Source organism: Cyclopterus lumpus, chromosome 1 (genome assembly GCF_009769545.1).
Source record: "Cyclopterus lumpus isolate fCycLum1 chromosome 1, fCycLum1.pri, whole genome shotgun sequence".
In the NCBI taxonomy this organism is placed as follows: domain Eukaryota; kingdom Metazoa; phylum Chordata; class Actinopteri; order Perciformes; family Cyclopteridae; genus Cyclopterus; species Cyclopterus lumpus.
The window spans coordinates 2169229-2182374 of record NC_046966.1 but is presented as its reverse complement, the minus strand read 5'-3'; the positions used below and the strand labels follow the sequence as shown (position 1 = coordinate 2182374).

General features: G+C 43.1%; 1 protein-coding gene across 1 annotated transcript in view; it reads right to left on the bottom strand.

Annotated features, from left to right (window-relative positions):
• The window catches only part of LOC117732209 (VPS10 domain-containing receptor SorCS1), a 144361-nt gene that overhangs the window by 28218 nt on the left and 102997 nt on the right, over positions 1 to 13146 (bottom strand). The window contains exons 5-9 of the mRNA XM_034534975.1: positions 9533 to 9606; positions 6171 to 6235; positions 4224 to 4342; positions 3922 to 4011; positions 2008 to 2187 (exon numbers count right to left, since the gene is read on the bottom strand). Coding sequence (XP_034390866.1) covers positions 2008 to 2187; positions 3922 to 4011; positions 4224 to 4342; positions 6171 to 6235; positions 9533 to 9606 — 528 coding nt within the window. The remainder of the gene's footprint in view (positions 1 to 2007; positions 2188 to 3921; positions 4012 to 4223; positions 4343 to 6170; positions 6236 to 9532; positions 9607 to 13146) is intronic.

Sequence of the window (13146 nt, the reverse complement as noted above, 5' to 3'; positions counted from 1 at the left end):
CTCACAATGAAGATTAGTAATCAATCTAGCACTAAATAACATTAACAATATAATCCGACAAACTGCAAAACTGAACATAACCACAAATACACCACTAATGAAAAACAACTGATTTAATGCCACACAAAACAGTGACTTATGGAGGACTCAGTTTGAAACACTTTACCATCCTGTTCAAATCAATCCAAACACAGAGCAATTACCAATTACTGAGCAAGAGCTCCTTAAGCAACTGCAGGACCTCACATGTAAAAAACATATGGCATCATGAACACAATGCTCAAACCCACAAACAAGAAATTCCAATTGGCAATATGAAACCAAATGTTTGAGTGAAGGTTATTGTCCTGGCGTCAGGATTGACTCATAACCCCTAGTGTGTCTACACAAACTGAGACAAATTACTGAGGTGTGAACAGTAATCTGCACCCACGATGTCTTCAGTAGAAGCAGAACCGGATTTATTCAAAAACTTCACACAAATGAAGCTTCAGTGGAAGTTCAGTCAAATAAGACTCTCTTTACACTCCTTTTCATTCATAATCTCTCAGCTTCTAGTTATTACTCTATTAGCTGATTGTGGGCGTTCACTTTAAATTAACCAACCAAGTACTGCGCAGTTTCCTTAAGCCAATCACATCGTTGCTGTCAGACTTTAAAAATGTTCTCCTCTCTGCTGCTATCAGTTGCCATTTCAGCATAAATGGGATGTGACCCTCCTCCACCCAGTCACCTCCAGTCAGCATTCAGTCCTGCTCCTCATTCATCATCAGATAGCAGCAACTCCCTCCCTCACCACCACCAAGAAAATATATCTTTACCCAAGGGCGGACCTGGGCCCTGACATTGAACCCCCAAAATACCAAAGTAATAGTTTCCAAAATAGGTTTAGAAATAAGTTCAACTGGACAGTTTAATGAGACATTTCATAAGCTGAGAGAAAAGAAACTCACTGTACCATAACAAAAAGTATCCAAACTGAAATATCACTTAGAATTTAGATAAAACTCATTGAGTGTGTTATTGAACCATTTGCACTCTGTGGCCGCGAGCTGTTGGGTCCACCTACAGAACATGATGATCTTCAATGGGATAACAAACCCTTTGAGAACCTGCATGTAGAGTTCTGTAAGATGCTCCTACATGTCAAGAAGAAAACTACAAATAATGCATGTAGAGCAATCATAAAAAATAAATAGCAATTCCATGTTGTACACATGGCAGACACAGTGACCCCGAATCATATCATTACCAAGCCTTGCAGTCCCGAGAGATGAGCAGATCACCTGCTCCACCAACACACCAGCATGGAGACCACGTGACAACATAGTGAAACAAAACTGCTCTCACCTATTGGCAAACACGAACAAAAGCACGGAGCTAAATGCTGCACATTTAGGGCTGTGTGTTTCAGTTTATTTAACTGATTTTGATACTTTTCAACATTTAAATATGCTTTGGCAATATGTATTCAAATAATGAATTACATTTTCAAGGCCTCAGACTCTGAGGTCTTGAAAGGAAGCAGGTTCGATGTGGCATCAGCAGTGATGCAGGCTTTGTACCGGACCGTTGCGGTGAAGAGGAAGCTGAGCAGGAAGCCAACGCTCTCCATTTTACGTTCCGACTCTCGCCCGCGGCCTAAATGAGCTTCCATCGTACGGTGGCTCAGCCTTAGAGAGAGGGTGAGCAGCTCAGACATCCGGAGGAAGCTCGGAGGAGAGCCGCTGCTCCTTCAACTCGAAAGGGGTTGGCGGAGGTGGTACAGACATCTGATCTCGATGCCTCCTGGACGACTCCCTTTCGAGGTTCTAAGGGCTCGTCCAACTGGTACGAGGCCTTGTTGTAGACCCAGAACACGCTGGAGGGATTAAATATCTCATCTCTGGGTCTCCCAGGGAGAGCTGAGAGATGTAGCGAGGGACATGTGGAATACCTTGCTTAGCCTGCTGCCCCCGCTGCAGATACGTGGGGGAAGGAAGGAAGGAAGGAAGGAAGGATGTTTACCTCGTAAAGGTCGACCATGACGTTGCCCTCGTGGCCCATGCTGCTGACCACATTCTCCAGAGCCAGGGTGTAGTAGACCCCCGACGTGTCCGACACGTACAGGTTGTAGGTTTGGTTCTGGTTCCACTCCTGCACCGCGGCAACCACTCGGTTCTCATCCGTACTGATCACATGCAGATCCTGACAGAGAGGCAACGTTAACACCAGTACGATACATAATACATAACTCAGTAACAGTAATTAATATTTCTTCCTAATGTTCCCTTTAGTCCTGTTTTTGATTTGCGGTGCACACTTCATGGCTTTTATCTACATAACTCATAACATATAAACATACTGACAATATTTGGCAGCCACAATTTTTGCCCTAGAAGTCTCTGTAATTTAGAGTGTGAATACGGCTGGGGAAGTTGGCTTATAAATAATATCACTCTTTTAAGCCTCCTTATACAATATACTGTATATGTCAATATTTTTTAGATTTAAAAAAATCTGTTTGATTGTTTGTTTGATTGAAAACTGAGGTGTGTGCTGTCTTTTAGAAGTCAGATTGGTATTTCGAGTGTATTCTATATTAAGTTTGACTAACTATTGAAACTATATGAAACTAGGATTCTCTCGGAAATACTGTTTGCAGGCGGTTATTTTTTTAATCATCATTTTGAGGCTCATTAAAATGAGACTTGAACATAATGCTTATTTGTAATATATTGTTTACATACATTTTTCAACATAGAAGTCATTATTTTTTGTAAAAGGGAAACCCAAAACTTCTTTAAATGTATTTATTTCAAAAATAAATAAGCAGCTATCCTGGATACAATTTATTTTGCAGTTGACATCTATAAAGGTTTGAAATTGCTCCTTACAATCCACAACATGATTATGTCTTAATGAGAAATACACAACGTTTTAGATCGAATAGTGTTTTTACATTCTTGCTGGGTTTAATTATATTCAATTCTTATAATAATTGTTACATACTCTATATTCACCTATCTTAATACGAGGATACGACAATCATTATTACTACGTCAGGCTTAATGGGCAGAGATTATGCAGTTTGGCTGTGTGCTCCGTCTACCTCTGGCTGTGCCTATAACACCTTGCAATGAGCCGACAGCAACCGAAGCGCCCAGGGCTTGATTGAATAAAACATGTCTAATTGTCAACGGGGATGTGACAAGCGAGGCAGTGCGCACGCGGAGCAGCACGGAATAACAATTGTGAAAAACACCGTGAGTTACTTTTGGCCTTGATTTGCCCATAAATAACAAAGAGAGAGTGTCACGCAGAGCCGGCGATGGGATAAGGCCTGACTGCGTCTCTAGCCCACATGCCAAACAGAGCTGAAAGCAGATTATGTGCTTTCGCATGCAGAAAACTACAAAACCACAAACGGCAGCACTACCAACTCAATTTGAAGACGCGTCTCATATATTATTGGTGATATGATAACATATGAACTCTTACCAAGGATCAATTAATTATTTGTTAGAATGCTGTCAGCCGATTTAAGTTGTCGCCAGTCTAATGCTTTAGGTTTAGTCAACAAAACTACTTGGTTGGATTCAGGAAAAGAACCTGTTTGGTTTAACAGAAGTATGCTTGTTACATAATTTATGTACGTTATATCAGTTAAGTACCTGATATGTTACAAAAGTACGCTAAACATTGACTTTTGGTTTCACATGGCACACAAACAGCTCTCCCCTGGGTGAAAGTCCTGTGTTTGTTTGACCCGTCCATCTACCAGACCTCTTCCCAACACAGACTCCGTGTTTGACTTCCTTCATTGCTCCCGTCATAATAACTAGCATTCAATCGGCTGGTGACATCTGAAGCAGGCGGTTAATCATCAAGAGCTGGTGCGTATCTGTTGATTGAATTTGAATCAGGCGCTATATGTGTTACCTTGGGCAGTGTGTACTTGGGCAGCTTCATTGGTGTAAAGACGTCCCTTTTAGCAGACACATAGTAGATCGGCCTCCCTCCGGCTGACACCTTAAGGTGATGCAATCGTTGGGAGAAAACATTTTGGAGACACGTCAAATAAAAAATAACCAAGCATTTTTCTCCACTACGTGGACACACACAGACACACTAATGGCACTTCTGTGAGAATGACCTTGAAAAAAAGTCCCACAAAATGCCTCGTTTTCTGCCTCATGCACAGCTCGAATGGTTTTCACTGAGCAAACTGGACAATTACCTACCTGGACAAAGACATACTCATCTTGCACCACCAGAGAATTGGGGTCAATGTAGCCGGGGAATGGTTTGCCCTTGTTGGCATCGGTGCAGTTCTGCAGCTTGCAGGTGACATACAGCGCCTCTGCTCCCACGCACAAAGACACACACACACACACACACACACACACACACACACGTCAAGTCATGGCTTCAGCGGCCGTATTAGCCAATGAAGAAAAGGCGGCCTTCATCCAGAGCCAAGCTTCCTGCATTACTCGTGTCAATAAAGTGGTCCCAGTCGGAGGGGGGTGACAGATGACCACGGAGGCCAATTGCTTTCTTTGCCTTCAATCGCGGCGCCGGCAGAGAGCCTGTCCCCGCATGTTAGCCGGTGCCAAATATGTGTCAGCTTCGTTTCACGAGCACATGATCAATAGTCTCTGGCTGTGTGACTGCGATATCTGACACCACTGATGTTTGTTATGTGTGTTTGTACGATTGGCTTTTCTTTATTGTGTTTGGCCTCAAAGAGTGTTCTCACAGAAAGGTGGTGGATACTTTAGGAACAAGGGGGCTCATTCCAGGACATGGGAAGGGGGTGGGGGGCACATGCATTGAAAAAGACATACGTCTTTATTACTGACGAATGAGTATTGAGTAATGTGACAGAACATCATTTTAGTCTGACAAATGACGATAACAGAAGGCGTTTATTAATCAGAGCACTCGCATCGGATCGTAGTGCTTCTGAACGATTCTCGGTCAAAAGGATCACGCGTGGCGCGTAGAAACAGCTGATTGCGTCTGTCTCCACAATCATGAAAAGCATACAGGCCAAGAAACTGAACTCAGTTGGGCTTGTGTCCGTCTGTCTATCGGTCTCCTCCACTCTGTTTCTGTAAATGTCAGATTCCAAGCAGTCAGTGGGTGAGCAAAGGTTAGACTACAAGTTTTGAGAAGAGAAAAAAACACTTATAATCATCAAAGATGTTATATCAGACTCCAAAGTGCACGCAGCATTAACATATGCCTTGTTAACATGTTGACATCATCAGGGGACATTGTGACTGGTTCCACCCTCTCCATTGCTTTGAGTTCATCCCGGAACACGCTTCGTACTGACGTTCTTCTGAGCGACAACCTGGACAAACATTCCCTGGCTCAAACTAAGAGTCATTTGATATTGCCACACAGGCATTGACAACTTAAAGGTTATCATGTGTTTAGGATCAAATGTCTAGAAAACGCTAGACGTCTTTGACTGTTAATCGTTGTATTTATTCAGGGACTGTTGCAAAAACCAAGCAGCTCACGAACATTAAAGTTGAACGTGAAAAGATGGCTACAAAATGAAATAGAAAGCAACAAAGAAGCTTGAGCGTCGTACTTCTCTCCACAGGCCTAGGCTGCTGCTTCCGAAAGATGCTGATATGAAACCATGTTTGCAAAAAGTTGACACTGTGTTTCCCACGGAGATAGGAAAGTTTGTCCTGAAGCCTGCTGCTCTGTCTGGAATCAGTGGGATTCCCCTTCATAACGGTTTGAAGCTTATCATATTTATATCTAACACGTGATTAGTTTAAGTTTCAAACTGGGCTGATGTCAAATAGATAATGAAATGTAAAAATAATGGGGTAAATAAACAAAGAAATGTACTTTATTGAAGGATTCTGATACCACAGATAAGTAAGCAAATCAAATCAAATACTATATACCTACCCATAATAACCCAGTGTTCATTGTCATTCAGGGGGATGAGTGATATTTCTCTATTCCAAGTCAAGCTCCACTGAGCTAAATCCCTTGCTTTTAAAAGCCTTGTAATATATGCATTACTTTTCACTCCATTGTCGTTGTCTCACTGCACCACCCTTCAGCAGAAGTGTCCACACAACTGCCAGTTCCTCTCTACTTTAAGCACAATGCTCATACAGTACAGAGACAGAAGAAAACAGAATTCAATTACTCACGTCCTTCAGAGATGCTGGTTTCCAGGTGAATTAAGCCCGGCTCTTTGTCCAAACCCATCTTTGACCTGAAAGGCAGACAAATGTGGTTTCAGGAACATCACCGCCGGTCTGTAGCCTTTGGGCAGCCGCCACCTGTCTGACCTGACAGGTTGCATATATAACTACATAGAGGTTGAGTCATGTGCTTTGACTCGTGGTAAACATCAGCAGGAGTCTTTGTCTTCATTATGTACGACAGTCTAAAGTGTGAAGAAAAAGGACCTTGGGTTTACTGTGTGATCTAAATGTGTAGCCCCCCCCACCCCAGGCGAATGGAGGAAGACATTTCCTGGCACCATTAGGAGAGGAAAAGCCACAGATTTTCTCTCTACAGTAAGGATGTCCGTAGATGGAATAGCATATAATCATTACGGCATTAAATATGTATTAAAAAGACTGGGGGGATGACAGGAGAAGCAAAGACAGCACACACCTGGAGGAAGAACAGGGGAGGCGGGGGAAGAAAAAGAGAGAACGTGTCCACAGGTAGCACACACATGAATAGAGAGAGAGATCAAAGTGGGACGTTGGGAGACACAATGGAGGTATTGGTGATTAAACCGACGAAACACAGCTGTGAGTAGGATGGTCTTCTCATCCAAACCCCCTTTTCCATCCTCGCTGAATAATCTATTCAGGTACCCAAGAACAGTGTGAAGCAGGCAGAGAAAAACTCTTCAAGTTAGGGGAGCTCGGTAGTTATGTTTAAACTTGTATATCTTTACCACTAAGCGACGTGGGGCGAAGCTCAGCTTCACCGTTGCGAGCTCTCTGAGGACGCTCACACACATATATATATATATATATATATATATATATATATATATATATATATATATATCCAGCGATTTGTAATGTCACATGCAAAACGCTTCACGGCTGTACTCGCTAAGCTCACAAAGTGATTACAGCTGAATGCCGTTTGTTCAAACCTGCGCCGACCTGCGCCGCGTGGCCGAGCACCGGTCATGTTGATTCATTGAGCTGGCTGTTCTTCGTTCTCCTCGCCGTGTTCGCAGGCCACATGCACAGCTGACATAAGCTCCCTCTGCATCCTCATTACCGGGGCTACCGCCGCACCTACGGCACAGTGAGCGTCCCAAAAATAGAACTGTGACAGCTTCTGCAGCATCAGCCCTCCAGGCTCCCTTCACTCCTGGCTGCCCAGCGTGTTACTACCCTGACAGTTTGTGGAGGTGAAAGCTTTTTGTTACAGTTAGTTACTGTGTGGAGGCCAGACATGCCGGACCCTGTGACCCCATGAGGACGAGACCATGTCGAGCAGTGGGCCTGGACAATTATTTGAATAATAATCGCAATTTCAGATTCTAACAATTGGTACATGGCAAATGGACCTGTACTTGTACGGCGCTTTTCTAGTCATCATTCACCCATTCGCACCCATTTATACACTGATGGCAGGGGCTGCCATGCAAATTGCCACCTGCCCATCAGGACTATTCACACACACACCGCAGCCACGGCCTGCAGGAGTAATTTGGGGTTAAGTGTCTCGCCCAAGGACAAGTCGACATGGACGAGCCGCTGTGCCGCTGGACGTGGACCCTACAGCGGCAGCCAGTGAGAAACTTTACTGAAACCTTGTGGCTGCTGTCCAAAGTGGAAGAGTGATATACTTTATATAACTCGTTGTGCACATCTGCTCTCGACAGACAGCCTGGGGGCATTTAGCTCAGCGGGTCAGGCACCGTGGGGGCGGACCTTCTCCCCAGTCCTGGCGGTCGCCCTTGTTAAGTGTATTGCCTGCATGCACGCTGGGACCGGCTCTAGTGGGTGGGCTTGAAAAGGCCCGGGGGGTGAAGGTGGCGAGCCATTAGCAGGAATGTAGCACAAAATGGACGTGAAAGCAGTGATCTATTTATTTAAGCCCCAGAGTGCAATAAACATATGTTGTCCCTAAAATGAATGAATAATCATGATAGTGATATATTGATTGAAATGAAAGTGATCATAATGTCCATTGTCCGGGGAACAATGCATTTACATGTTAACGGTTACCAGTTGGGTCGGTCTGAAACCATTCAGCTCGTTCAGCAAAAACGAGAAGAGGATGTGATGTTTAAGCAGAACCATCGGATCTCAGTCCGATATTAATGTGGGCACTGAAGACGAATGCTATCAGTACAAATCATATACACATATATATATATATATATATATATATACATATCTAGATACAATGTGGGTACGAGACACATTGGAATGCGTTGTGAAAAGCGGGCAACAATTCCAGACGGACACATACTATCTCAACTTGGCTTTGAAGGCCTTGCTGAGAGGAAACATCAGATTATTTCAATCATTCATATACTTTATTTCCACTCAAAAGGAAAACAGAAGTCAGATTGAGTCCAAAAGTGATTTTAGAGCCTTTCTCCACAGCCGGTCACATAATGCAACTGTCTGCCACAGAGGAAGATCAAGCATGTCAGACCACGTGAATAATTAAAACGTTAAAACCCTCTCTGGCTCGGCTGCTCCTCACTCTGTGGAGACGCAGTGACACAGTGGCTCCAGGACGTCCACAACGTCAAGAGTGCTCTTCGTGGGATGAGTTCAACGTCTAGGGTTGCATGAATATATACAGTTTGTTGAAGAATTAACAACTTTATATTGTCAGAATGGTTATGATTCTAGGGTCTTCACAATGGTTATGATACTACCAACATTAAATGTTGGTATTATGTTAGTTATACACATATAGTAATATTGTGGAAATAATTTCATTTGTACAGTTATAGCGACAGACTCATTTCTTTCTACACTTGTATTTTAAGTTAAATCAATTTATTAAAAAAAGAGACAAAACACACAAAGAACTAAAGTAAAGAAAAAATTATGTATGTCAATTATGTATTATGAACATCTCTATAATATTGTTATCGTGACAACCTGAACACATTCAAGAGTTGGATGAATCCTATCCTGTAACTTAACCTGCAAATCAAAATTGATTAATTCCTTTTATTTTGAAACTGCAATGTGTGTTGTCATATTTATCATGTGTGTGTAACTATGCAGCTGTTACCAATTAACATAACGCCATTTGGACCGCAGTGGCTCCCCCAGGCATTTGTCATCAGCGTGGCCAGATGGGTTTGTGTGCTGTAGTAGTCCATAGGCTCAGTGAAATCTCTATCAATGTGTCATTCCAGCAATTGAATATCGATAGCGATGGCCATTTATAGAAAGTAATCATTAGGCAAGTTAGATCTTCTTTGTGCATCAGCGCTGTATCGTGGATGATTTTAGATCAACTTTCATACAACATGTTTATCAGTTTTATCCATCTCTGCACTTACCAGTAGAACCGGTTGGGGGCCACTCTCTCGTGCACCACTTGCCACCTTCTCCCGAACTCCACCGAGCTGTAGAGCTGAAAGAAGAACAACCAGCCGGTGAGAGTTCGTCCACATGGCATCCTACCAGCCAATCTAACACACACACACACACACACAAGTAGGTCTTTATGTGAATCCACTAAATTAGATAAGAATGTACATAGGATTCCAACGCTGCAGAGGAATAACATGGCTTGAGGACATTTAGGGATAGAAGCATTTGTCTGCCGTCCAACACGAGTATCTATGACTGCAGAAACCAGATTACTGCGACGCACGCAGACACACAATGGCCGCCGAGCTAAGAACGGGACCATAAAGAAAGATGTGCAGGGCGTCAGTGTTCCAGCACCGTGCTGTAGCCGAACTGCGAACGGGAGGGGAGATGAGATGAGAGCCCCCCAGCCTGGTGGAGGGGCTCAATGCAGCCATTGTTCACCAGTCAGAAAATCACTGGATCGCTCACATTATTACCACGCGACACGGAGAGGGAGGAGCATAGCGGAGCAAAGCTCTGTGCAGTGGAACTAGCTGTCCATAAAAATAAGAACCTGCACCTGCTCCATTGAGATTTCACATGATTCTTGAACTTGAATTCTTTCACTAGATAAAATTATTGAGTCAATATTTAAGATGGTTCACCTATAAAGAAATACATTCAATATTTAATTTTAAATCTATTTTGCTTGCCATTGAATCACGCCCCAAATTGGCAAAAATAATATGAAGCTTTACTTTTTTATTTTACAAAGCTATGAGCGCCACAAAAAACCTCCAGTCACTCCGTTTTATTGGGGTGGAGATAGATATCTTTACATCTCTAGTTACATATCTACAGTACAAGAGGTAAGTGAGAAACCTTCAATTACAATTGTAATGTTCTGACCCTCAAGTTCTGAGTGGAGATTGGGGGAAAAAATAAAGTTTTGCCAGAAAAAACTTTTCCATTACCCTCCAAAAAATACTGAACTCAAAATAAATTGTATTGATAATATTACCTCATGTTCTAAATAGGACTGAAAGTTCCATGTCTTCTTTCTCACCTTGTGTTTAGAGAGCTTGGAGTAATTACACGTCACCTTGAAAACATCCATGTTTTAGGTCCGTTTGAGAACACAAGGTTGTGGTACACAGAATGAGTATGATTCTTTTTAAAATTATAGAAAAAAAGCAATTCCAAAAAAATTGGGTTACCAGGAGTTCTGGGTTACAAAAAAAAAAAAAAAAAACACTTTGAAAGATTATCTTGGAATCTTCTTTTTCCCGTGTTCTTAAATCATGAAGCCGAAAGAGAAAACTATTCATATCAGACATAGGAAATAAATAAGCAGAATTTATTTCACCCTTACCTCTCAAACAAATCTTATTTTTCAGGGTCATACCTTTGTTTGATGGCCGACGGTAGAGAGTTGACAAGAAATGATAGGAAGATCATTTTGGGGACGGACACCTCAACCCCTTAGTGCCCCAAAAGTAAATCACCCCATCTCTGGCATACTCACTGAAGTCACACCTGTATTCTCTGCTTTCACAGCTGGGATGTAATGCGGCATCCAACTTATTCCACTGGTTCAAGCTGGACCATGCAAACTGTGTAAACAACCATCTATTAAAAAGATAGAATCAATACAGGTTTTCTGTACAGGCTTAAGTCCTGTTTTAGCTGCTGGCTCACATTGATTTGGTGATAGCGTTTACAGGTTTGCCTCACCCCCCACCTTGTCCAAACTTGACCCCCTGTATTACTCAGCCCTGAAATAGGTTCCTGAATCTAGCTCCGGGACCATGATGGTCCCATAAACAACATGCTAGGGTGTTCACCTGTCACTTAGCACAGGTCACACCGCAAGTACACTTTAGTCTGTAACATCCTCTCAGAAAACACAACTTATCCTTGGTTAAAATAACAGATTTCTCATGTTGGAAAATTGTTTGAAATGCAACAAAATAGATAACAGAAAAAAATAGATAACATTGTACAAGTGTTACATATTATGCCTCTAATACGTCATATTCCCATTGACATTTGAGAATGATATTGCAGTCCTGACATTATGTGGCGCATATATATTTTCCTTCTCCATTGTATCCGCTTCATTGGATGGCTCCACAGTGGGCATATGCAAACTATATATTCACTGTGACTACTGCAGCTGCTGTGTGTATATGCTCAAGTCAAAGAGGGAGAGACAAACGGCACGGGTGATGACATTAACATGACTTCCATGCCAAGCTGTGCTAAGCAGATGCAAGCGAAAAGGGGGTGAGGCGGAGGGGGAGGGGTAAAGGAAATCACTTTGCCTAATTATCCTCCCGCAGCAAGTTAGTATGTAGCCAAGCAAGTGACAGTGAAGAGGCAGCGAGCGGGGGGCGGGGGGAGGTGAGGGGTGGAGGGGTCGACATAGACTTTACAACCTCCAAAAGGGCTCTCAATCAACAAATGCAGCAGCACTGCCAAAAGGAGGAGGAAAGTGAAAGAGAAGCAGTTTTTAGGGGGGGGGGGGGGTGATGTGTGAGTGAGTCGGCCCCAGACATATAGGGAGTGAAGACACGGCCTAAATAGTGAGGGAACCGCAGTCTGTTTCCAGCATTGCATTATCAAACGGGTCTACAGGGGCCAGGCCCCGGAGCCCAAGGGCTCAGAAGGGCCCCTAAGCCAAGTTGCGTGAAGTTGTTGTTAATGACCCATTGTCAAAGAGCTTATTCATTCCTGTCAATAGCTCTAAAAGTCCTACTAAAAAGACTGGAGGAACATCTTAAACCTTCACTGTGAAGGCGTCACAAGAAGGAAAACAGCAGCATGGTGCATGTCATGTTCCTTCACTTCATCTCTGGGAATTCAAGAGCAACATATTGTGTTAATTGTTATTCAAATACAACACAATACAAGTTTGGATATTGTAGGGACCTGTAGCCTTGGTGGTACCCACAAGCTACAGTATGTACTACCCCAGCAAGCTCCCACGGTGAACTGGGCTGACGTGTAGGTGGCAGGTGGAGAAAGGAGGTTAGATGGCTTAAACAGACACAGGACTTTCACCCAGGAGACCGCTGTTGGTTTCCTGTGTGAAACCCAAAACGTTGACTTAATGTACCGTAACCTTAGTTTGGCCAGTTAGAGCCAAAGCACAATCATCTCCTGAGCCTAAAGTACTAAAGTGGTTTTGTCACACGAGTGAACCTAAAATTTTGAAAAGAGACACGCTGTCCCGGAAACGTCCAAAGGGGTCAACCGAGTTTAAAGCTAGGGCGTCTGACCAAGCGAGCGAGAACGTGTTGGGCCGAGATGAGCCGAGGAGCGTCGACTCGTCCGAGCTGCTGACATTGTTTGTGACGAGCAGATCTGCAAAAAAATCTAAACTGAATGGTTGCAAACGAGTTCGTAGCTTAAAGGCTCCGTGTGATACTGAAATAAGCTTCTGACTTTTGAAAGAAGATGATTCAACTATATCTCAGACGGGATTTGTCAAAATCAGAGGTCAACTTCAACCTACTCCATCCCTCTCTGTGACCTCGTTAATAAAACCTGAAGACATTTTAATGTAATGTTGACAGTTGATAGAAGAGTTTTCGAC